Here is a 27,132-nt window from a genome sequence, read left to right as displayed (position 1 = left end):
TTCGCCCTGCAAAGCAGAGAGCTCCATTTCCTCCCCACCACCTAGCCAACCCACAAAGCACCATAGTTAGAGCACCTTCCCAACAGGCTGCCTGAAGTTCTGTATGCAGCCTATGTGAGGTTTCACTCAAACTGGTATTGATGGGTACCCCTGAACTTTCACTATGCATTTTCTACTTCGGGAACAGCTTTGTATGTTTGAAAAGTATTTTATCTAACCAAGGGCATAGAGTAGGTTGTTTAGGCTGGGGGAGATCGCTTGTTGCTTAGTTGCTTAATTGCTGGCCTCGCTAGAAGGAAAGCTGTATCAACAAAGTCCGGAGCTGGAAGGGGGGTTACTTGGGGGGGAGCTGGAAGGGGGTTACTTGCTGGGCTTGCTATACATTTCGTCACATCAGCAAGTTTAACCTGTTATGTAGCTATATAAGGCAGACGCCCACTGGGGTGTGGGTGCTTGCTTTGCGAATGATTGCCAAGCACCACTTTCTGCGCAGAAATAAAGATTAAGTTGGATCCTTCAACCCTGTGTGTTTATTGGCACAAGCGCACTGGGCACGAACTCACCATTGTTTGGGGACAACAGTATGGATAGGTATATGTCCCAGCCCTCTTTCCCACTCAGATTTTGCTAGGCTTTTCCTTTTAAAAAGGATTATAAGAGCCGAAGTTGGAAATACTGTGTGAACTGTTTGATGTTAACACACCTGGAATCCTTGCCAGTTTGCCACTCCTCTTAGGACCTAATTTGTCTTTTTTGGTGTTTTTCCAGGTTCATAAGCCTTGCATTTGCAAATAATTTTTATTTAAGCAGGGATTTCTGCCACCTTTCTTTTGGGGTGTCTTGACAAAAATACTCTAGATCCAGTTCAGATTCACTTGGCACAATCTAACAAGGAGTTCATATCCTGTCACTTTCCCCAAAAGCATGTAATTAGTCCAATTTGCAATCTTTTTTTAGCGTAACTTCTTCCCACCACTCACAGCATTTCTAAAACTTCAGAGGCCAGCTGCTGGCTGAATATTTTTGACCATATGTTTAAGCAAATTGTTTAGTTAACATCCATTAACACCCAGCACAATTCTGACTGTAATGTCACATAACATATCATTAAAATAAGCAGATACCTTCTCTAATAAATTAATGCTGCCATGCTAAAGACAGGGTTTTTTTTTTCTGATTTGAAATAGCTATCCTAAAACCAGAGGAGAAGTCAATAAATTTAACCTTATGGTTATATGTTCAATACATGAACAAGTTAACATAATTAAATCTGTTTTTGGTAATTAAGATTAAGGAGCTGAGCAACAGTGATGATAGTAATGAGATGATAGTAATGAGAAGGTCTGTGGAAGTAGGAGACAGATTTTCATATTTAGCAATGTCTAGTTAAAAATGCCAGCAAGATATCCACAAAGAGTTATAAAAAGAAGGGTCTGATATGTGAGAAATTAAGGGTTGGGTCATCAATGGACCGATGAAGTGAAGAGTTCATTAACAACCTACACGTTGAAAAACTAAAACTGCAAACTACTTGGGAAATTTTTATGCAAAATGAAACCATTAACAGAAAAACAGTCTTGCTTTGTGGATGGTTCATTAACCAATGAAGGGCTAATACTGATTTTTTTTTTTTGCATCAGCAATTGTGATCTGTTCCATGACACATGTTTGTAGCATGTTTTATAGATTTTATATCTCTGTTATTACAGGATATTTATGAAGTTTCCCTTACTTCCTGGAACAGCCTAGAATTACCTTCCACATCTTATATTGGAAAGGGACTCTAAATGCGGAAGGTGTTTTTACACTGGGCAGTGCCAGGTAGGAAAGGGTTAAGTGCCAAGCCTAGGGAGTGTAACTGGAGCCTTGGTTTGTTTAGCAATCAGTGGAAGGAGGCAGAGCAAAGCTGAAAAGCCCAGCCCTGTAGGTCTTCTCTGGTTAAACAGGTTACTGCTGCTGTTGCAGCTCTTAGTCACTAGCATGTAGGTGGGGCTCACTCCTCCCTTAATGCTGATTAAAAAGCGGTTCAGACACAGACACAGCCTCTCTCTGCAGAGAAGCTTCCTTACACCACCCCTGCCTGTTGAATCAGGAGGAATTCTTGCCCATCCTCTTCTGGAGACCCTGACTGCTCGGTAAAGATGGTGTCGTGCCAGTGCAGTCTTGCTTGCTGGAGATGCAGGTGGCTTCTGCCCCTTATCCTTGGCTTAGCGATCATCATGGGCATCATTGCGCTGTCTGGCAGGGGCTGGCTGGAGTCGGAGCCTAGGTCAGGATCTGAGCGTCACCAAGCATCTTTGTGGGAGAACTGCGTTCAGCAGCCAGGTGGTCCTAACTGGAACTGCGAGTCCCTCATGGACTACAGTAAGTGTTTGCAAAATGGGTGGTAGCAAAAGTGGTTGCAAAAGAGGGCTGGGTCACACCCAAGCTCACCATTCTTGGTTGCCCATGTCATCCCTGCCTATATCAAATACCTGTAAATCTTTACCCACCTTCTTTGATTAAATAGTGCGCCCTATGGATCACGATGAGCAAAATGGCCTTTCCTCTAGGCCTAGGAAGGAAAGTCCAGTTACCTTATCGTGCGTTGCTTCTTATGGGGCTGGGAGAAATCGGGACAGGCTAGTTTTTGCAGGACTGTCTCTACAAATGTTTCAGAATTAGAATGACATAAAACATTAAACCTTATCTGCCTCAAGCCCATCCTTCAGTACAGCATGAAGAACTGATAGTAAAAAGAAAAGAAATGGGATATTTCCAAGTCAAATGAACACATCCAGTTGTTTGTATGTTTCCTTGAATTTACTGCATGCTTTCTGCTAACAGCGATTTCAGCTCTGCAGCTCTAAGCTGCCTCTCCCTAAACTACCAAACTCTGATTATTGAGTTGATAAAGCACACTATTGCTAGTTCAGCGTTCACAGGCCCAGAAGCTGGAATGCTGTGCCTACAACTTAGCTTGCTTCTTCAAGTGTTCTGGCAGGAGTGAGGGGGGGATCTGAGTCAGAGTTCAGAAACAGGGAAATTTTCCTGGTTTTGGTGTCTTTTTGAAATGCAATTTACAATGGAGTAAGGTGTCTTTCTGAAGGTAGAAAGAATATGCAATTTCTTGTGTGTGTGTGCATGTGTCCGTGTGTTAAATTAGTTGAGAAAATCATTTCAAGGAGCAGAATACCATCATGTATATTTTAAAAGTAGCTTAAAAAGTTAGTAAATTATGTTTGGCTTTATACTCCATATGGATATTACTTTCCTATGCTTGAGGAATGGCTTTGGCTAGTACTAGAAACAAACAGTTTACTCATTACATTTGCTACTCTAAAATGCATTATTTAGAGTCAAATGTGGATTTTTCCTTTAGAACAATAAATGTAGAAGAATCCCACTTTTCCCCCTTCTTCCCTAAGCAGAAGGAGCTGTTCCTTGAGTTGTTGTTTTTTTTAATAACCTATTTAGTGGAAGAGGAGTAAACACAGTGTTGTTACAAGAGAAAGATCCGAGTTGATTTGGAAACTTGTACACCTTGTTTTGCCCTGAATGCTGTGCGTGGTGTATAGGTGGAAGCAAAACTTGCTTAAATTTTTCCTTTGTAACACTTATTGTTCCTACAAAATACATTTCATTTTGCTCACAAACAAGTTCAGTTTTATAAACATCTTCTATCTAAGGGTCTTTGGTTGCTTGGTTCTGGTGTGTTTGGGTATATGGTGGCTTTTTTTTACCATACTTTTTTGAAAGGAAGGAAATGAGCTCCTCTCAATATAGGAGCTTCATGTTCCCACATCCTTCCTACAAATGGAAGTAAAGCTAATGCAGTAGGATTGCACATTCATAAAAAGGGCTTCTGAATTTAGGCCTCAACTACACAAGGACCTTCCGTTTAATCTGAATTAACTTTTAAAGAAGATGAGATAAATTGCCACTTTACAAAGTGAAGAAAACTAAATTAAAACCACTTTCTTTCTGAGTAAGAATGTTTGCATGAGTTCCATGCACTTTAGTCAGTCCACTGCTTCTATCCCCTATATTACTTAATATGGATTAGTTTTCCCAAATTTCCCTATGTAGAACTTTATTTACCTAAATGTCACTTTATCCAATTCAGCCTTGTTTTTTAACTAATCTTTATGGCTAAGTACAGCTGTTGAATCAAAAAGTTGGACGTCGGATTGATTAAATTTTAGCAGGTTAGTCTAAACTGCATAGATTGAACCAATACACAAATGAACAGGCATTCACTTTTGATTTCTGGAAATGTAGCCACTGCCTGCAGTGGCCCAAGCCAGAGGGCACTGGAGCATACTTCCCTGATCTGCGGGAGCAGACAGCTTGGGCCAAGGCTAGTCTGCCCACCCGCCCTGCGAGGAGGGTTTTGCCGGGGAGGTGCAAAGCATCCTCTGGAGGGGATCTGGAACAGAAGTTCAATAACCTGATTTAACTTAAATCAATTAAGTCTGATACTATATCCATCCAGGCTTATCTTAAACTAGTTTTGACCATTTTGAAAGCAGTTTATGTGCACTGAACTGTTGTGTTACAGATTTGAACTGGTTTCCAATCACTTATACCAGTTTATATGAAATTTCTGTCCCTAGTCTATATAAGGCTTATGATACATTTTTCTCAGATTAGGCAAAGGACATAACATGCCCGGTCATGGTCTGGAATGTTACTTTGTTTGACATGTCAGTATGCTAATATATATGTGTGTGTGTATGTTTAAAAAAAAAAAAAGAGTGCTTATGAAATGTAACTCAAATGGGCAAGGACCATGTTGCAGTGTAAAACAACTAGCATTCTGCTTATACTATTTAGTTTACCCCACCCTATATCATGCCTTAAGAAGAAAAAGGTTCAGCGTGGATCCCTCAGTAACATAATGCTATGTTGGACTGAGTTCTTTACACACAATTCTGTGAGTCTAGTGTGATGACTCAGTGTGCTTTCTCTGTGAATGCTGAGAAAAGGAAATGCAGCTGAAGCACTCTCTGCCTATGCAGGGGGAAAGAGGAGGGGGTCAATTCCTGCACTGTACTGTTTCTTAAAATGCATCTGAAACTTGTGCCTACAGTGTCCTGCAATGAGTCAGGGGTGGGAAGGCAAAGAAAGGAGTATAGATTATCATTTCATGACAGAAAAAGGGGGTTGTTTTCACTAACCATTTAGGCTTGAAGTCAGCAAGTTCCTGAGTGTCAGCTCTTACATGTTGCCAGCACACTAAGAAGAAAGAATGGGGCCACTGCATTGTATTTTGATTGAAGATAATGTAGCTCAGAAAACCTGTGGATGAAGCTCGCCCTATATGCCAAATCATACTATTCATACATACCATATTTGAAATGTCCTGATAAGATCCCATTTCTCTCTAGCGTTTAATCTTAAAAATGAAATATTTTGGGCTAGGGACCAATACTGATTGGTTAGAATGTCCTCATTCTAAATGTGTGGTTTTTAAGGTTCTTGGCTTCACAGTGATTTGAATTGTCACATGCATTTAATTTGAATCATCACATGCATTTCTCTTTTATGTGATGGTGAAGTATCTAACGTCGTAGTTATTACAAATATAACCAGCAAAGAAATAATCCTTTGGGATTTACATTAACTTTGTGGGGGGGGGGAAATGCACCTGGCTCTTTAACAGATTGAAAAGGCTACAAGCTTTATGATCATGAGCCAGGCATCTATGAGTCATAAGTTCTGTAGCTATGTAACAATAACAGTACCTGGGAGATGGGGAGTGGACCTTGATACAGAAGGCTTCCAGCCAAATGTGTGTTTGTATTCTTATCAGAGAGCTTACATGTATTAGGGAGGAATATTAGAGGTATATTGCATTTGCTTGATCTTGCTCCTCCATGCATACAATATTTTCTCCCATACAACACGCACCTTTTTTCCAAAAACCAGTGGCTGAAAATTGAAGTGCACATTATATGTGAAAATACAGTAAGAGCAGTTTCTGTTTTATGAGGAGGGATTTATTTAAATTGCAGTGAGACAGGAATTTTCTTGGGCTGCTCATGATGTACAGAGCAGATTTTGTGGTATTTTTCAAAGTGACTGTCCCTCTCCAATGATGGGCTGAGGACCCCTGGTAGCCCCACCCCTGACTGCTGATTGCCTGAGAGGCCAGTCACTGATCTTCAGACTGCAGGATTGCATCTGGCTTCTTAAAAGATGGTACCAAAACCCTTTCACTTTTCTGAGTGGAGCCTTCACTGAGTCTATGGCTAAGTACAGACAGTCAGAAAGCCTGAAGCTAAATTGATTCAGTCTTTGCAGGTTAGTCTAAGCTGCAAAGATTGAACCAATAAGCAAATGAACAGACATTCAGTTTGGATTCAGGAAATGCAGCCACATGCCTGCGGTGGCTCAAGCCAGAAGCCGGGGGCACTACAGCATGGTTCTTTGGCATGTAGCCAGTATGGGATGTGTGGTCACTTGCTGTTCCTGCTGCCCCTGAGGTCTCTGGGATTTGCAGTCCACAATCACAGCAGCAGGACTCTGCAGGGTTGCTCATCACTTCCTCTTCCTGCTCCCAGATGCCTTTGGGATTTGTAGTCCACAGCCACAGCCAGCACTAAGTAAGCCAGCAGGGCAGCTCTGTGCTTGGGGGAAAGGAAGTATAACCCAGACCCCAGCAGGGGTTTGCCTGGGAGGGGCAGTGAGCCAGCCAGTGAGATCAGTGAGCCAGTTCTCACTGCTCCAGCTAGGGAGAAGAAAGGTGGAGCCATCCCTGTTCTCTGGAGCAGACAGCACAGCCTGGCCCAGAGCTGCAAAATGCTGGGATGCTGGGGGGTTCTGATTTAACTTGAACCTGGAAGGGGCCTGGGACAGAAGTTTCATAAACTGGTTTGACCTAAATCAATTAAGTCTGATATGACATTCAACCAGGTTTATCTTAAACCAGCTTCAGCCATTTTGAAACTGGTGCACTGAACTTCTAGGCTAGGGACAGGCATTCAAAAAGCCTGAGCCTGAATTGATTCAATCTTTGCAAGTTAGTCTAACCTGACGAGGCTGAAACAGTTTGTAACCACACAGATATTCTCTCTGGACTGAAGAAATTCAGGCACATGCCTGCAGTGGCTCAGGCTAGAAGCCAGGGGTGCCAGAGAGGCCCTCCGTTCCCTTCCACAGTACTGAGCTGGGAGCGGGGGGCAGGACCTCTGACCAAAAAAAAGTTCTTATGAAATTTAACTCAAATGGGCAAGGACCATGTTGCAGTGTAAAAAAACTAGCATTCTGCTTGTACTATTTAGTTTGCTCCACCCTATATCATGAGTTAAGAAAAGAACAGTTCAGCGTGGATCCTTCATTAATATAAAGCTATGTTGGACTGAGTTCTTTACACACAATTCTGAGAGTCTAGTGTGATGACTCGGTGTGCTTTCTCTATGAATGCAGAGAAAAGGAAATGCAGACATTGCCTGATTTGACTCATGTAGTCATAGTACATTCAACCAGGTTTATCTCAAACTAGTTTCAGCCATTTTCAAACTGGTTTATGTGAACTGAACAGCTGTTCTGTTACAGATTTAAACCAGTTTTTGATCACTTAAACTGGTTTATGTGTAACTTCTATCCCTAGTCACTAGCTCAGCCTCTCTGTAGCTCTCTCTCAAGATTGCCACACTTTCTTTGTATTCTAGTAAGCTTTTATTTTGTTTTGGGTGATTCTGTGCAAAATTGCAGGAAACGCCATTTGTCATGGTGATTGTGGAAACTGCTGTTTTTTGCAGTTTCCGTAAAAATTGCAAAACTGGGATTAAGCTGGTCCCTATTAATGGGGCAAAAGTGAAGGTAAAACCTGTTGGTGAGGCACAGAGGGCAGAACAATGAATAGGCGCGGGTCCCTAGCTGCTGCTGTTTCATAGTTGGTAGGGTTGAAAGGGATCTGAGCAGATCATCAAATCTCACCCCCTGCCATGGCAGGAAAAAGTATTGGGGTCAGCGACCCCAGCAAGGTGTTCATCTAACCTCCAACCTGTTCAGTTACTTATTACAAGTAATGGTATTTTTTTCCTTTCATTCTGCCTTTCAAAAACAAGGTGCATATTTTATTCTGGGACATGTTGTATGCAAGGACATGGGGTATTTCCAGATGATATATGATAAAAGGTTGCTTTAAAGAAAGATGATTTCACTTTGTAATGTCTGCTCAGCAAAGGTGAATGATGATAAGAGAGACTCTGTTAAAGCTGATATGACCTTCCACCTAAATCAAATATTTTTAGCTTTGTGTCTACATCAGGGAGTTTTATAAAAGATTTGCACTAGACTGGCATTCATGCCAATGGCATTAGTAATAAGGATTAGCATTGCCAGACCAGTTTAGAATCTGCTAGTGGTTACCCTAGGATTTCTACCAGAGCCAACAGTGGTTCAGCTGAACTGGGTGTGTACTAGTGGCTCATATTTGGTGTTGTGTGTATGTTTTAATAAGGTTCCCTAAAATGGGTATGGTTTATTCAGAACTCTTAATGAAATAAAGGGCTGCAATGCATAATCTGTACTAAGGTAGGGCACCTTGGAACCTTGATTTCTTGCTCTGATGATGTGTCTGTGTCCATGTAAGCACTCCCACCCACTCCATTCTATTCCATCCAGGGCCAAATTAATCCTTCAGTGGGCCCTAGGCAAGCAAACTCATGGGCCCCCAGCTAAAGATGAAATCTGTATATTACTTTTTTTCACTTAATAATTATGATATGTAAAATAAGCACAACTGGGCCCAGCCCCTTCTTCACTTATGGCCCTAGGCATGTGCCTAGTTTGCCTGTGTGTTAATCTGGCCCTGGTTCTATCACTGGGCATGCTTTCCTACAACTTTGCATATCTTTTACACAAGAAAATCCACTCCCCTTACATTTCAACTAAAGAGGAACTTCAAGACCTCCTTACTTGGTTAGTAACATCATGTTTTCCCAGTTTTTCATGCCTCCTGCCTTAAAACTGAACAAAACTCCTATAGAAGACAGGGAAGATATGTAGATTATAGACTAACTAAGATATATAAAAAGCATAAACTATGGCAAATGAGATCAATTCGTCAGATGCTCTTGTAATAATTTATAATATAAAATATTGTCTGCAGGGGAAGAATGCTGATATTGAAAATTATCTAGTCCATCTCCATGTTGATGCAGGACTATTCTCTTTTTCTGAACAAAATAAAAGACTGTTTTGCATTCATTTTTATACAGCTGAATTTCTGTTCCTTCTCTTGCGTGGCTACTGCACAGCCGAGGAAGTCAACATTCATTATAATGTCTCTTCCTCTCTTAACTTTATCCTTTTAATACCAATGTTTCCTTCAATAATTCCACTCCTTTCTTGTTGTTTGCACTCTTAATATTTATAGACGTATGTTCTTCTATTAGTCATCACTTAGAAAAGCTGTGGATATACACACATTTCTTTTAGTCTTTCCTAATAACTATATCCTTTCATTCCCCAAATAATTTTGGTTGCTCTTCTTTTGAATGTCATCCAATTAGTAAATAGTTTTCTGGTGATGAGATGTCCTAGCTTTCAGGTGAAGCTGATAAAGGAGAGGGAAGAAAAGCTCATTTTTGCAAGTAGATGGAAACCGCATTGCTGTTTTGATACCACGTTAAGAACTTCCATTTGCCAGTTCTAAGTCAGCCACTTTCTGCCAAAGGAAAGATCATAACATGCTAAATTCAAAGAAATTGAACTTTCAATAAAAGAAACCGAGGGCTGCAAAACCATCCTTCGAAGTGTGAGCCCAGTTGAAGTCAGTGCTAAACTGTCTTTTTCCACATGTAGGCAAAGAACTCCAATTTTCCTAAGCAGCAGCTGAGTGAAAGAGATAAGACAAGCTATGCTATCTGCAGAGAAAGCCTGTGGAAAAACTGACATATAAGAGAAAGACCTCACAAACTGAGACTGTAAGCCAAGACTTACTCAACAGCCAGAAGTCCCTGGTGTGAGATGATGAGAGGAACGTCACCACAACAACAGTGACAATGGGGGTCCTTCATATTTGTCAGAAAGCTTCAGCTAGAAGCTGATAGAAGGAAGGGTCTCTAGTCATAGTCCAGGTACACCGTACTGTAGAGAGTTGTCAGGAGTGTGTGGGTATGTATAAGGGGGGATTTCACTATGGTTTCACCAGGTGTTCACTAGTGGATGCTCCTACCTTTACTTCTTATGTTGACTATACTAAAACATGTATGGAAAGCTACTGGCATTATCAAAATCTCCTGTTTGGGTCATGTCTACATATGACTTTTCTTTCTTTCTTTTTTTGCCAAGAATTTCCTGCTCTTACCTTTGCTGGCAGTGGCAACAGGTCTGAAATAAGAGCAAAAATAGGCAAGTTTTTGCCAAAAGCCTAGTACAGACAAGGCCCAAGTAACACAATCATGAAATTTGCAAACAATGTTTGTTTCTTCTTTAATTATAAAGGCATTAATTAAAGCTGGCCTTGATATTAATCTATGCAATTTTATCTCTAAAAATTTTCCAAAGCTAAACGTATTACTAGCTTATTACTAGAGCTGAAGAAATACTTCACAGACAGTAAAATAATTAGGGTAGGGGTGAATAAACAGGGTAGTGACTAAAGGAGACACTGGAATGGAGGCTTCAGGGAGTGGGGGCAGGATTCACACACCCTTTTCAGAAACCACTCCTATGAGGGGAGGTGATAGCATGGCAAGCAGCCAGGGAGTTAAAGCTGCTGGGTGTAGAGAATGTTTTGTGTCCCTGGAGTCACTTGTTTCCCCACCAAATTCACTGTTACACATCCTAACTTCAGATGGGAATTGCAGCAGCTAGCAGCTGCCATAGCCCTGTAGCTGCTGGTTGCATCAATGCCCTTCCCCTTGTCCCCCCTGAACTGTTCCCAAGGCACAATTATATCCAAAGGCCTGATGCTGCAAGGCACAAGACTGGGCCCCCTATACCTCTGTTCACAGGAACTAGGTTGCATACTGACTTGACACAGTAAGAAGTTATACAAAACTTGTTTTTTTTTTTGTAAACTAACTAAATGTATTTGATAAGGAAATTGCAGAGACGCAGGGATCGCAAGACCCTGACCATGTCATTATTACCATTACTTTCAGAGCAAGACAAACTTGAAGATGTCAGAGGCCTGAGCAAGTTTTTACGTGCCACTGCAAACTCCCTTAAGGCAGGGTAGTGCACAGCTTTGCTTCTTGCAAGGTCCTAGCTTTGTAATCTATTCAAGGAGCTCTTATAATTAGCAGTTTTGTGAGTTATTCTGTATGACAAATCTCAATAAATTTTAATGGGTAGTTTAATCTAGGAGGATTTTTGAGCTGTTTCTGGGTTATATTTAAATATATGTATACAGCAATTATTTTTAAATGAATCCTTTGGCTATGGTAGCTCTGATCAATGTCCAGTACCAGCACTGGGCAGTCAGAGAGCAATGTCTGGCATGGAGTTAATGTATCCTGTCATGATCTAGTTGGGGGGATGGTCCTGCTATGAGCAGGCAGTTGGACTAGATGACCTGTTCAGGTCTCTTCCAACCCTAATTTTCTATGAAGCTATGATTACAGCAGTGTTTAGTTTGCCTCCAGAAATTCTAACCATGTCCTCTCTTTCATTGCTAATCCTGCAGCCCTCCCACAAGGGAGGGAGTGCACAGGGTATATGCAGAACTGGTTAGGGAAAGAAAAAAGGCTGGAGGGAACTCAGAAAAATTTCCCATCCCTTCAACAGCTCTATCAAGAACCTTTCTGTGCGGGCCAGGAGCGGTCTGAGGCTTTTGGGGGCGCACGGCGGGCTGTGGCCAGCAGCCCTGGCACGTGGGTTGGGGAATTTGGCACGGCGGACTAGAATTAGGCACGGACTCGTAGCGGTTGATTAAAGATTATTTTACTTATACCGTAGATGGTTGCGGAGCAGGCAGGGAAAAACTTGCTTAAGTTGCAGTTACAAATGAAAAGAAAACTTGCACGAACAAGACCCGTAGAAAACTCGAGCCTCTTAAACCCAGAAAGACTCTGGATACCACGATGAAAGTCCAAAAGGTGACTCTCCACAAAAGCGCGCAGGGAAGGGTACGTTGAGGGATCAGGCGGCTACGGGGAGAGGCTAGAGGGTGATCAGGCCCCTATATACTTCTTAAGGCACACGCTGGGTTTGTTAAGCTCCACAGCGCTTAGAGTTCTTCACGAGATGGATGTGAAGTTCTCCTCCTCCAATTTGGGCGGAAACCGCTCAAGCCTCTTATATGGCTAGCAAGCCAATCACTAGCGGCCACGTGGGAATAATTTAGAACTGGCCAATAGTGGGACACAAATTTACATGCGAATGGCGGGAACTCCTTTGCACCGGGGTTTTCTCCATGCAACTGAGAATTGCACTGTGCAAAGAAAGCTCCTCATGGCGGGAAATAATTCTGCAGTGCCGAAGCACACACAAAATCATACCCTTGGGTCATGACACTTTCCACAGTAGGGGTACATCTACATGAGATGTTTTACAGCACAGTAGAGTAAGCATTTGCATCTACACGTGCAGATACTTATGGCACAGTAACTGGTTCTAATTATGAGTAAATTTGCTACCTGCAAAAGCAAATAACAAATTTACTTGTGATTAGTAATTGCACAGTAGCGCGCATGTAGATGCCTGACTGGGAGCAAGTGTGCTTCTAGTCAGCTGGGCAGCAGAGGCGGGACATTGCTCCCTGCCCCTGGGAGCTGCCTGCTGTGGGGTGAGCTCCACCACTGGAGCCCAGGCAGAGACAATGTCCCCCTGCCTTGGCAGCAGGGAGCTTCCAGCCCCTACTCCACAACTGGGGGCCAGGGCTAAGGGATCCTTATCTCCCAGCACCAGCTCCATGGTCACAGGGCTGGTGCTGTGAAAGAAGGATCTCCCAGCGCTGGCTGTTGCAGGGGTTGGTTGCAGGGACACAGGGAGCAGAAGCAGTCTGCTGTTAGGAGCAGCAAATCTGCTCCTGCATCCCTGCATGGGTAGACATGTGTTTAGGAGAGTTTATTTGAGAGTAAACTGCTCCCAGATATTCATGTGGAGACCTGCCCTAGGAAGACTGCTTTGAGGTGTGAATTTCATAGATTTCATAGACATTAGGGCTGGAAGGGACCTCGGAAGGTCATAGAGTCCAGCCCCCTGCCCAAAGGGCAGGAAGTCAGCCGGGTTCATAGGATCCCAGCAAGATGAGCATCCAGTTTGCTCTTGAAGGTGTTCAATGTAGGCGCTTGAACCACCTCCGGTGGCAGGCTGTTCCAGACCTTGGGGGCTCGGACAGTAAAGAAATTCTTCCTTATGTCCAGCCTAAAACGGTCTTGTAGTAGTTTATGACCATTCGACCTAGTCCTCATCCCTTGGGGCGCTCTGGTGAACAAACATTCCCCCAGATACTGGTGATCGCCCCTGATAAACTTATAGGTGGCCATAAGATCACCCCTGAGCCTGTGGTTTTCCAGGCTAAAGAGCCCCATAGCTCTCAGCCTGTCATCATAGGGTCTGCTTCCCTGACCTTTGATCATGCGCGTGGCTCTTCTCTGGACTCTCTCAAGCTTCTCCACATCCTTTTTGAATTGTGGAGCCCAAAACTGGACGCAGTACTCCAGCGTGGCCTCACTAAGGCCGAGTACAAGGGGAGAATGACGTCCCGGGATTTGCTTGAGAAGCATCTATGGATGCAAGCCAGCGTTTTGGTCGCTTTACTAGCCGCAGCATCGCACTGCAGGCTTATGTTCATCTTGTGGTCAATGATGACCCCCAAGTCTCTTTCTTCCATAGTGCTAGCCAACATAGCAGTGCCGAGCCTATAAGGATGCTGCGGGTTTTTCTTCCCAAGGTGGAGAACCTTGCATTTATCGGCGTCGAACACCATCAGATTCTCATCCGCCCACTTGCTGAGCCTGTCCAGGTCAGCCTGGATCACCCGCCTGTTTTCTGGTGTGGATGCTTTGCCCCAAAGTTTGGTGTCATCGGCGAACTTGGCCAGTCCGCTTCTGACTCCAGTGTCCACATCATTAATGAAGATGTTGAACAGTATGGGTCCAAGGACAGAGCCTTGGGGGACCCCACTTGTCACAGGACACCACGATGAGTGACTTCCATCAATTACTACCCTCTGGGTCTGACCCCGGAGCCAGTTTTCCAGTCAGTGGATCGTGGAGGACCCAAGGTTTGCATGACGAATAGGTCCAAGGAGGTGATACTTCCCCTCTATCAGGCGCTGGTCAGACCGCAGTTGGAGTACTGCGTGCAATTCTGGGCGCCACACTTCAAGAAGGATGCGGATAACCTGGAGAGGGACCAGAGAAGGGCAACTCGTATGGTCAAGGGCCTGCAGACCAAGCCCTACGAGGAGAGACTAGAGAACCTGGACCTTTTCAGCCTCCGCAAGAGAAGGTTGAGAGGCGACCTTGTGGCTGCCTATAAGTTCATCACGGGGGCACAGAAGGGAATTGGTGAGTATTTATTCACCAAGGTGCCCCCGGGGGTTACAAGAAACAATGGCCACAAGCTAGCAGAGAGCAGATTTAGATTGGACATTAGGAAGAACTTCTTCACAGTTCGAGTGGCCAAGGTCTGGAACGGGCTCCCAAGGGAGGTGGTGCTCTCCCCTACCCTGGGGGTCTTCAAGAGGAGGTTAGATGAGTATCTAGCTGGGGTCATCTAGACCCAGCACTCTTTCCTGCTTATGCAGGGGGTCGGACTCGATGATCTATTGAGGTCCCTTCCGACCCTAACATCTATGAATAAGGTGACAATTGGCCAGTTTCTCTAAGAGGTGATTATGGGAAACCAGGTCAAAGGCTTTTTTGAAGTCAAGATATATGACATCAATCTCTTCTCCCTTGTCCAGGTGATAGGTCTCCTGGTCGTAGAAGGAAATGAGATTGGTCAAGCAAGACCTACCCGCAACAAACGCGTGCTGGCTATCCCTTAAGATGTTGGCATCGGCCAGTCTGTTAAGGATGGCCTCTTTAATAAACTTTTCTAAGATCTTCCCCAGGATAGAAGTCAGGCTAATGGGCCTATAGTTAGCCGGATCCACTTTCCTTCCTTTCTTGAAGATAGGCACCACATTGGCCTTCTTCCAGTCTTCGGGCACTACACCAGAGCACCAAGAGTTTTCAAAGATCCATGCTAGAGGCTGGGCTATGATGCTCGCCAGCTCCTTGAGTACCCTGGGGTGAAGATTGTCAGGGCCGGCTGACTTAAAGGTATCCAGCTTCTCAAGATGTTCCTTCATGAAGTCAGCATCAATGGAGGGCAGGGGAATCACCCTCACCTGGACTTCCCTGTCCCGTAGCGGGCATGGGTGTCCCACGGGACTGATGAAAGACCAACGCAAAGTACCTATTTAATAGGTTGGCTTTTTCCTGGGCGTCAGTTGTCAGTTGCCCCATCTGGTTCAGCAGGGGTCCAACGTTGCCCCTGCTTTTCCTCCAGCTCCCCACATATCTGAAAAAGGACTTTTTATTGTCCTTGATGCTCAAAGCTAGTTGGAGTTCAGTTGCAGCCTTGGCTTTCCTGGTCTGCTCCCTACAGGACCGGACCAGTGCAGAATAATCCTCCTTGGAGGTGACTCCCATCCTCCATCCTTTGTAGGCCTTTCTTTTTAGCCTCAGGAGGTCTGCTAGGTCCCTGGAGAGCCAGCGGGGCTGCTGTGCCCTCTTGCTGCCTTTCCTCCGAGATGGAATAGACTTAGTTTGTGCATTGAGGATCACTCCCTTGAGGAGCAACCACTCTTCTTGAACTCCCCTTTCTCTGTGGTCATGGTCCCTTAGGGCCCCACTGACAAGCCTCCTGAGCTTGTCAAAGTCAGCTTTCCTGAAGTCAAGGACTTCCGTATTGCTGACTGACTTGCCAGCTTTTCGGTGGATGGTGAAGGTGATCAGCTCGTGATCGCTGTCACCCAGCTTCCCATTGATCACTAGGTCGCCGGATAGGTCATCCCCAGTAGCCAGTACCAGGTCGAGCAGCGCTTTGCCTCTCGTTGGCCCATAGACTTCTTGAGTCAGGTAGAGGTCATCCATGCACGAGAGGAAGCTTTGCGACCGCTCAGATTTTGCTGAGCTATCCTCCCACGAGATGTCTGGGTAATTGAAATCACCCATGACAACCATGGTCCTGGAGCATGCAGCCTCAGCTAGTTCCCGGGCAAACTCCTGGTCAAGCTCAGGACTTTGGGTGGGAGGTCTGTAGTAGACTCCCACCATTGTGTCCCCTGTGCCGTGTTCCCCACGGATTTTAACCCAGAGGGTCTCCAGCCGTCCACCCTGGTCACCAATATTGGCTTGCAGGGACGTGTAGCTTTCCTTAACAGAGAGAGCTACACCCCCGCCCCTTTTCTCTACACGATCCCTCCTGTACAGGGTATAGCCATCTATACCCGTGGTCCAGTCATGGGTGGAGTCCCACCAGGTCTCTGTTATCCCTATGACATCATAATTATTTGCATTGAGCAGGAGGATGAGTTCCTCCTGCTTATTCCCCAAGCTCCTGGCATTTGTGTACAGGCAAACAAGTGCCCCCTAGGGGGCTCCTTCCTTGCCCACAGATTTTGCCAGGGCTGGGGCAGGGGTGGGCTCCCTTAAGTGCCTTGACCTGCTGGCTTTGCAAGGATTGCTCAGCGGGCCAGCAGTGGCGGTAGTGCCCCCGTCCCCCAGCGGGCTTAGTTTAAAGCCCGGTGGAGCAGGTCAGCCAGTGTGGCTGAGAAGAGTCTCCTCCCCAGGGGAGAGAGGTGGAGGCCATCTCTTCCCAGCAGCTCGCTGCCTCTCTCGCCAAAGAGCGGGCTGTGGTCATGAATCTTTGGTTACTTTCTGTTGAATCCGCTCATGTCAGTGCATGTACAGTTTTACTTTATATTTACAATATATCCGGTGTTTGCCAGTCTAACAGCACTTTTCTCCACACCTGTGGCTGGAGTCATTTCATTATGAATACTTTGGACAAACATAGCACCCAGGCCTAAAGAACTTGTTTAACAAGTCATCAGAAATAAGACATTTTTCCAAAACATTCTGACTTTGAAAGAGCAGTGTTCATGTAAACTGTCCTGAGCAGCCCTAGCTGTGTCCTTTATGACAGGGCGGGTTAACATGTTGGCTCTAAAGGATTTTCTGTTTTAATGTGTACATGTAGAAAACCAGAGCTTTTTTTGGCAAGTGGAGGGTTATACCTGATGACAGCTACCTATTAATGACTCCTGTATCAGTACTTTTTAGGTCATGGACACACACATTGTTAATGGTGAAGTGAAAGGAAAGGGACATCTAAAGCACATGAAATGCTCCGTGGCATGTGTGCATCCCTTTTATCTACCAAGGGGTAAGAAAGTGCAGAGGGACAGTTACCATAGAGAAAATGACCTTGCTCTAAGTAGTTGTTGCATATGCCTTAGATACTGATGAGTAAAAATAATTAGCTATCCCCTGTTTCACATGGAAGACATGGCATCTTTGCATCCTGCATCAATGATATCTGCATTGCTTATATCTATTTAGAAAGACAATGGGGCTTGGCTGTAGTCCACCTTTGTTCACAGGTGAGCAGTTACTTAAAAATGGAAAACTGTGGTTCATTTTTCAGGAAGACATTTTTCTCTTTTGGTGCCCATTGTTGCAATGATACAAAGAAAGACCTTTCTACAGAATCCTTGACTGTGACAGATGTTGACTGGAAGTATGATGTCACTTTACTGTAATAATGTCACTTCTAAATATCCAGTTGGCCTTTTTCTTCTACTTCTCAGGGACTTGAAGCTACATTTGAGACCCAGGGTATCCCCATGAACCTCTCTCTTGAATTAATTCTAACCCATAGTGTAGTGTAAAATAATAATAATAGAATTAGGAAGTTTGTTGATAATTTCACCATCAAAATTATTCTCTTCCCTTGTCCCTAAACTTGTAAGTTGTTTCCAAATCCTTTTGGGCTTTGAATAAATATCCTCCTTCCAATACCATCTTTCTGTTCTCAAGGTTACAACTCTTCTTCTTCATAGTTTCCTCTGTCAGGTATTTCAAATCTACACTTCTCTGGTTCCATTACTCCATACAGAAAATAGCTATCAAAATCCAACTCCTTGTTGCTAGTTCTACCCAAACCACCTCATACAAATACAATGTCTAACCTCTTAGCAAAACTACACAGTTAAGCCTGATGCAAACACAAGACATTACACCCTAGCCTGCCACAGGTTATGCAGAGGGACAATGGTGGCCAGCGTGCTGCTGCTACAAATGTATCTCTTAATCCTCTTTCAGAGCTTTTCTCATTTCTTCATCCATTAAAAATACAGCTCTAAAACCATGATGCAAAACAGCTTCCATCTTCTGTTCACAACAGAAAACTTCACCTTCTGGAGAGAGATTCCTCCTGTAGTCCTCCTTGCATTCTTCTTGTCTGTTTAGTCAGAGATCTCCACACTGTACCACTGCTCCTTCCACTGAATTTAGTGGAATTTTTAGAATTAATTACAAGGAGTTCTGATTTCAGTCAAATCTCTTTTTTTGTTTATTGTTGTCGTTTGCTTGTAAAACCTCATAAATATTTGTGGCACTGTGCAGAATCATAGAAAATGAGGGTTGGAAGGGACCTCAGGAGGTCATCCAGTCTAACCCCCTGCTCAAAGCAGGACCAGCCCCAACTACATCATCCCAGCCAAAGCTTCATCTAGGCAGGTTTTGAAAACCTCTAAGGGTGGAGCTTCCACCTCCTCTTTGGGTAACCTGCTCCAGTGTCTCCTACTACCCTCCTAGTGAGAAAGTTCTTCCTAATATGTAACCTAAACTTCCCGTGCTGCAACTTGAGACCATCGCTCCTTGTTCTGTCATCTGTCACCACTGAGAATAGTCCAGCTCCATCTTCTTTTGAACCCCCTGTCTAGTAGTTGAAGGCTGCTATTAAATCCCCTTTCAGTCTTCTCTTCTCTAGACTAAATAAGTCCAGTTCCCTCAGCCTCCTCTCATAAGTCACGTGCCCCAGCACCCTCACCATTTTTGTTGCCCTCCATTGGACTGTCTCCAATTTGTCCACATTTCTGTAGTTGGGGGCCCCACAACTGAACATAGTACTCCAGATGTGGCCTCACCAGTGCTGAATAGAGGGGAATAATCACTTCACTTGACATACTGGCAGCACACCTACCAATGCAGCTCAGTATGCCATTAGCTTTCTTGGCAACAAGGGCACACTGCTGGCTTATATTCAGGTTATTGTCCACTGTAACCCCCAGGTCCTTTTCTGCAGAGCTGCTGCCCAGCCAGTCAGCCCCCAGCCTGTACTGGTACACAGACATGGCTGGTGAACTGAGACTGGTGGGGTGGTGGAGCGCCCCATGGGAGTGGGGGGTGGTTTGCAGCTGGCTGGGAGTGTGTGTGTGTGTGTGTGGGGGGGGGGGGTTGCAGCCTCCCTGCTACCAGCCCAAATGCCTCGCTGGCATCAAACACCCTTCCCCCCACCCCGGCCAGATGCAAACCCCACCTGGGTCCTGCCCAGCTGCAAGCCCCCCCCCGCCCCACTTCCCCACCACTCCTCTGGGACACTCCATCACCCAGCAAGTCTGAGTTTACCAGCCATGCCTGCTGGAGCATGGGATTGTTCTGTCAAGTCCTTATTGAACCTCAAGAGATTTCTCTTGACCCAACCCTCCAATTTGTCTAGGTCACTCTGAATCCTAGCCCTACCCTCCAGCATATCTACTACTCTTCCCAGCTTGGTATCATCTACAAACTTGCTGAGGGTGCACCCTATGGCATCTTCCAGGTTATTGATGGAGACATTGAACAAAACCAGACCCAGGACCAAGCCCTGGGGCACTCCACTTAATACTGGCTTCCAACTAGACATCAAGCCATTACCCTCTCAGCCCAATGCTTCAGGCAGTTTTCCATCCACCTTACAGTTCATTCATCTAACCTGTACTTCCTTAGCTTTCCTGAAAGAATGTTGTGGGAGACCATATCAAAAGCCTCGCTAAAATCAAGGCTAAACTACAGCTACTGACCTCCCTGCATCCAAGAGCCAGTCATCTTGTCATAGAAGGCAATCAGGTTGTTCAGGCATGACTTGCCCCTGGTGAATCCATGCTGACTGTTCCTAATCACTTTCTTCTCCAAGTGCTTCAGGATGGATTCCCTGAGGAACGGCTCCATGATTTTTCGGGGACTGAGGTGAGGCTGACTGGTCTGTAGTTCCCTGGATCCTCCTTTTCCCCTTTCTTAAATGGGCAATATGTTTGCTCTTTTCCAATCATCCAGGACCTTTCCTGATTGCCATGAGTTTTCAAGGATGATGGCCAGTGGCTCTGCAATCACATCATCAAACTGCCTTAGCACCCACAGATGCATCCCATCCGGCCCCATGGATTTCTACATATCCAGCTTTTCTGAATAGTCCCTAACCTGTTCTTTCACCGCTAAGGGCTCCTCACCTCATCCCCCCAAACTGTGCTGCCTAGTGCATTAGTCTGGGAGCTGACCTGGCCTGTGAATACTGAGGCAAAATAGGCATTGCGCACTTCAGCCTTTTCTGCATTCTCTGTCACAAGGTTGTCTCCCTGATTCAGTAAGGGACCCACTTTCCCTGATCCTTTTCTTGCTGCTGACATACTTATAGAAACCCTTCTTGTTACCCTTCATATCCCTTGCTAGCTGCAACTCCAATTGTGCTTTGGCCTTCCTCACTTCATCCCTGCTTGCCTGAGCAATGCTTTTATATTCTTACCTAGTTATTTGTCCAAGTTACCACTTCTTAAAGGTTCCTTTTTGTGGTTTTAGTAAGTAGGACTAAACAGTGGTCTCCAAGGGTACATACTCTGTTCATACATTTAGGGTTCTAAATTAGTGTAGTGGAGTTCACTGTTACTGATGCTATACTTCAGCCTGGGTGTCAAACTAGCTCAGGTAGCTCTACATTACATGCTTTCTGCTGGGCAGATATACTTTAATTTAAAGTAATATTGACTGATTTTAAGGGAATCTTCCAAATGATATAATAAAGGGAAGAAAAGACCTTAATGACATAAACCATCGTGTTTTGTATAACATTTTCCTCTTCCCTTTTGTTTTCTTTCCAAGCCTGGGGAAGAGCTGCCGCTGCTACATACCTAGTTGGCTTTGTGATCCTGGTCATCTGTTTTGCCCTTGCAATCATAGCCTTCTCTGTCGATATACTTCGTTTTAACTTTGTGCGAGGAATTGGAGGATTGCTCTTTGTTGTTGGTAAGGTTGCCTTTTAAACTGATTGTTTCACATCTGACACATGCTAGCTGAACTAAATTCTCTCACCTTTAAATAAATAATAATATTGATAAAAAAGGCCCAACTATGCAAACAGTCTTCACAATTTATTTTTACAAGTATGAACACATTGCTTTATGTGTATAGTAATTCTTAAATAAAATAGTAATAGGACAGCAGTTAAGGACATTTGAAACCTTGAGAAAACTAAGGTTTTTGCAAACATCCTATGCAAATACTTCTTACACTTCATGACAGAGCAATACAGGTTACTGACCTAATGGCCCAATTTTTGTACTGGAATGTAAAACCTAGCGAATTTTACCCTCTTTAGGTGTAGGTAAAGGATTCATTCTTTAGCTACTCTGTACCCCAGAATGCCCTTTTGAGGTCAGTCTGCATGACTTTGTGAATAAGGGCCTAATCCTGCAATAAGATGTATATAGGTAGATCCTAATATCTGCCTGTAATTCCATTGAAATCAATGGACTCCTGTAAAAATTTAGAGGGATACCTCCATTGATTAGGTCCCCGAAATTGGGTAAATCCCTAATTACCTGAGGTTATAGACAACTGATCTACTTCATTGGGTGATGGAGAGGTCACCTGTTGTCCCACAGGGTCAGGCCCCTATTGCTTCCGAGGCTTCCTGAAACCCCAGTTTTCTCCACTTGCAGATGCATGCCGCATGCCAGGGCGTAGTAGCAAATATGCACATTTGGGGAATTCCCTGCTGTGGGTTTCTTGGGCTATGCCTCTGCAAACAAGGGAAGCTGGGTTTCTCTCATTTAGCAGAGGTGCACCCCAAGTTGGGGCTCAGTAGCATGATATGCATGCCTGGGGAATTCCCTGAAGCCTTGGGAGCATCTGCTTGGGGCATCTGGAGAACACAGGCAGCTCTGGGCTGCCTGCAATCTCCTGTTTTAAAACAAAAATATATCCACTGCAAAGAAAGCAGCCCAAATATTTCCCATCTATTGTTGTGGCCACAGTTTGGGGCATTTGTCACTTGACATGGGGCATGGATGACTGTGTGTTTGGCCTATCCATTAAATTTTTATGGCTGCACAAAGGTATCATCTTTTGCAGCCCCAGAAAGGAACATATTAATCTTCAAACAACTTCATAGCAGAAAATGTGATGAGATGAATTATTGCTTGTTCTCACTCTCTTCTTTTTTCCTTTTAGCTGCATTCCAGATTATTGGATTGGTTATCTATCCTGTGATGTTCATAAACACCTTTCAAAATCTGACTGGATTTAACGTGTTCAGCTGGGCCTACGGTTTTGGTTGGGCTAGCACTATAGTTGTAATTGGCTGTGCTTTCTTCTTCTGCTGCCTGCCCAACTGGGAAGATGAGGTCCTTGGTAACATCAAGCCTATGTATTAGTAACCTTCTCCAGAGAGCAGTTGAACAGCATATTGTGTACCCTGAAAGAATAAATTCAAGTATAAGCGCATAAAAAATTATGGTAGGAGAGCTTTTTTCTGTTATTTTTTTTTTAAGTTGGGCGTTAGAGGCTGAAAAAGACCATTTTATTTTTTCAAATGAATTTTGAACCTGCACAGTACTGAGTTAGTCAAAATGTATGGCAGATTTCAGCAAATATTTTTCGGTCAGAGAATGTTTGTATTTCATACCCATGTGTGATACAAATATGTTTGGATTAGTCCATTTGTTGCTTCCCTCTAAACACGCAAATTCTCACTAACAGCATAACAAACATTGCATCTTTATTTAGACATCCATTTACAAAAAGGATTTTAGCCTTAAGTTACAAGGGGAGGGTGAAGAGGAATATACGGCAAACTTGAATAGTCCTTTTGGAGACCTCAAGTGGCACTCGTGTGGTTATGCAAATTTCTCATTGATAAGAGAGAATGTAAAAACACTCCGAAGAATGTGCTTTCCATCCAACATAACTAGTCCTAAAGAAGTATTTTTATTGTTTGAGTCCACTGAAATTCAAGACTTCTGAGATTGGCCAATACCAGGGGTGAGAAGACAATCTTATACTGATTTAAAAATCTGAAAGTCTAAAAAATTTAAGTTGGGTGGAAGGCTCCCCAAAGGTAGACAGCAAACATCTACATATACAGCTGGCATTCATTTTTGAAGACTGCAATTCTTGCATGCGCTGAAGTGCTGAGTAGCTTAACACAGATATTCTTAGAAGAGAACAAGCACCAATCTTTGTACTATTATAATGTATTTTGTTGTATTTTAGAGATGTTAGTTCAGACAATATTTTAGAGTTGTATTTTTTTATTTAATATTTTTCATTTCCTTCAACCTTTAAAAAACACATTGCTGTAGCTATGATAGAGGCTTTGGGGAAAGTTGGAATAAAACTGAAAAGTTTTAAAAAGCCTTCTACATTTTTTTTTTTTTTATGTATCACTAAAATAGTTTGTACCATTTAATAGCTGGTGCACTGTAGACCATCAAGGGCAATAGGTTCAGCTGAAAAAGTCTTTGGGTGAGTGTGTGTAGTTACAGTTATGTGGATACATTTCAGGGAATAATCTGAAACTCCAGCTGAATGAGATAAAGGTTGTGCTTCTAGTCCTGATAATTCAAGCATAAATCTGTCTTTTAGGCTGTGGACTGATTTTTACCTTTGTAGTGCTACAAAAGTCAAACAGATTCACGTACATATCCCACTTAGCGCTACAAATATGGCAGAAGCACTACAGAAAAGATGCTGGCTGAAATATCAACCTCTCTGTAGTGCTATTTTTTGTAGTATTGCACATAATGCTCCAGTCTAGAGGCTTTGCAGAGGGGCACCCATTTGTTACACCTGGAGCACTTCATTTTGTGTCTCTTGGAAGTGTAGCAGCACTTGCTACAGGTATTTAAGGTGATGAGATCCCAAATTACCAATGACCTGACTCCCAGCTGTGGGAGAGCCATGACTGATGGATAAGAATATTCTTTATAGGATGTCTAAAGAATATTGAATGTATGAATAAAATATGAATATTCTTTATATGAATGCTTTTGAGGTAAGTTAATGTTTTTGAATGGCAGTTATTTGAACTGTAGAGAGATTGTAAATGCTGGAAGCAGTCCTGACAGACTGGGTAAAGTGACAAAAAGTACAAAGCAGCTGCGCTTTATTTCATTGTTTGTCAAGTAAGCTGGAGCTTATCACTGGATTGAAGAAAGAGCAAAACTTATTCTATATAATCATCATACCTATACCAGAGGTGGATTGTATGCATGTATGTACTTAATATACATAATGCAACCAATAAGACCTATCAGAATATTGTCCAACCAAAGTACATTAAAACAACAGTTCTCTAAAGGCTCAGTTCATTTTTATAATATCTTTTGTATTATCTCTCTTAGTTTTGTAATACTTTTTTTCGCTTGGTGAAAATGCTGTATATTGTAGATGTTATAATGTCAGTCATGTCTGTTAAATCACCTACATTTACCATTCTTCCTGAGAGAAGAAAAATTTGTCAAATGATGGCTTTTTTTCTATACAGTAGAAAGCTGTTGGCCTTATGAGGTAATCAGTACCACTAATGGGATGATAGCTAACTTGTATATCAAATGCAAAACACAGCAAGGAACCATGGCTTTGTTCAGCAAATACTTTGTACAATTAAAGATTAAAGCAAAACAGAAGCATGAAAGTGGATATACATAGTCATGGGAGATGACTGACTAGAAACGCGTTCCTCAAAATAACTGAATTATCTTGCATGTTCTTTCAGTTGTTGTCCTACTTGATAAGAAAGAGCGTTAAATGGTGGAAGTATTTTATTAAAAATAATAAAGAAAAATGAAAATATTACCTGCCTGATGTTCAGGAATAAGCTATTGCCAATACTTCTTATTTACACTCCCAATAAATGATAGTAATATATTTTGGTACTGTACTTCTTTCAGATAGGGTGGCTTCATTTAAAAATATATACTGGTAGGTGATTAGAGTTAAGAAATCGGTTGGAGAAGTTTCACTTAAAACATTAACTTAAGGTTGTAATAATTCTTGACACCCTTTAATATGAACATAAACAGGTACTGATTCTAAGTTAAATTAAGGAGGCCAAGCCATTGTTTATCTGAAAAGGGAAAATTCTTACTGTTAGGTAAAACATGAAACCAATACGAAGTATACAAAAGAACACACATTTAAATATCATCAAAAGAAGTCTGAGATACAGCAGTGCACCATTAGGCCAGGAGGTTCACAGATTCACAAAAGTTTAGGTGTGTGTCTAGCAAGGTGCACGTCCAGCCTCCTTTTGAAGATCTCCAGGGTAGGTGCTTGCACTACCCCCACTGGGTGTCTAGTCCAGAGTCTGGTCACGCGAACCATGAAGAAGTTTTTCCTTATAGCCAGTCTGACACCTTCTTTTAGGAGTTTATGACCATTGTTCCTGACTTTCCCCTGGGGCACTTTGGTGAATAGTTGTTTGCCTAGTCCCTGACGCTCTCTCCTGATATATTTGTAAGCTGCCACCAAATCCCCCTGAAGTCTTCTCTTTTCTAGGCTGAACAGTTCCATATCTGTCAGCCTTGCCTCATAACGCTTGCTCTTCATGCCTCTAATCATACAAGTGGCTCTTCTCTGGACTCTCTCAAGCTTTCCACATCCTTCTTGAAGTGTGGCACCCAGAACTGGACACAGTACTCCAGCTGCAGCCTCACCAATGCCAACTAGAGCAGAAGAATAACTCCCTTAGTTTTGCTTGAGATGCATTGGTAGATGCATGCCAGCATATTGCTTGCTCTGCTAACTGTAGCATCACACTGGTGGCTCATATTCATTTTATGGTCAATTATGACCCCCATGTCCCTTTTGAATGTGGTGCTAGCTAGCATAGCATCACCAAGCCTGTTTGTTGCAGATTTTTCCTCCCCAGATAGAGTGCTTTACACTTCTCAGTGTTGAACAGCATCAACAGCATTGAACAGGCTTTAAAAAGATAATTTTTTAAACATCCAAATGGATTAAGTTTAGAGATGTATTTGATGAGGTGTGTTTCCAGCCATAACTTACTCCTGGCCAGTTTATACCTGTATAATAGTATAATAACAATGCCCTTTTGCTTAAATAGTTATTTCCCCTCCTTGGAGCCTAACCCTTGTATATTTATAGAAACCAATCACATCCCCTTTCAGTCTTCATTTTGCAAGTCCTGCACTTACTGTCCTTTTCCAATGTTTGGGTCCACTCCTGAAGAAAACAAGTCCTACCCACTCTGTCACTGCAGTGCACTGAAGACCTGCAATTAGGCAGTGTAAATAGCTCAGAAATATTCCTAAATAACTCTGAGGGCATGTCTACCCACAAATTTGATCCAAGATCAGTTTATTTGCAAGTAAACTACTTGTGAGTAAATGCTCCTGGGCAGGCGTCTACACATGCAGGGACATGGCAACAGATTTGCTGCTCTTAGCACCAAAATGCTGCCACTTTCTGTGGCTCTGCAATGAACCACTGCCACCACTGGGGGAACTCCAGGCTCTGGCTGCAGCAGTCAGCAGCCGGCAGCCCTCTTGAAAAGGCACCCCACTTTCTGCTCCCTGGCCAGCCACTTCCATGGTGAGAAGCAGTATGCACAGTGTAGGGACAGCATGTGGCAGCTTTCTGCTCACTGCCTCTGCCTTCCTGTGCTATGGCTACTCCAGCCTCTGCCTCTGATAGCGACAACTACCATCCTGGGCTCCTGCTGGCCACCGTACTGGTCCACTGCCCTAACCACTGCGGGTCCACGGTCATCTGGGTCCTCCCAGCTCCCCCATGTGTAGTGACCACCTGCCTGGCCACAGCATGCCGTCCCAGGACTGCCATGCAGCTGCTGCCTAGACCCCATCCAGTTGGCTGGACTCACTGATGTTCTGCTGGACACCACCACTGGGGCCTCCCT

At 43.6% G+C, this 27,132-nt stretch overlaps 1 protein-coding gene across 1 annotated transcript; it reads left to right on the top strand.

Annotated features, from left to right (window-relative positions):
- Positions 1-1,944: 1,944 nt before the first annotated feature.
- On the top strand, positions 1,945-25,121 carry LOC102571426 (p53 apoptosis effector related to PMP-22). The gene is made up of 3 exons (XM_006267442.4): positions 1,945-2,364; positions 21,075-21,218; positions 22,425-25,121. The coding sequence occupies exons 1-3, from the start codon at positions 2,142-2,144 to the stop codon at positions 22,625-22,627; spliced, it is 570 nt and encodes a 189-aa protein (XP_006267504.1). The 5' UTR covers positions 1,945-2,141; the 3' UTR covers positions 22,628-25,121.
- Positions 25,122-27,132: the final 2,011 nt, after the last annotated feature.

Source organism: Alligator mississippiensis, chromosome 1 (genome assembly GCF_030867095.1).
Source record: "Alligator mississippiensis isolate rAllMis1 chromosome 1, rAllMis1, whole genome shotgun sequence".
Lineage (NCBI taxonomy): Eukaryota > Metazoa > Chordata > Crocodylia > Alligatoridae > Alligator > Alligator mississippiensis.
This window is presented reverse-complemented; position numbering and strand designations above follow the sequence as displayed.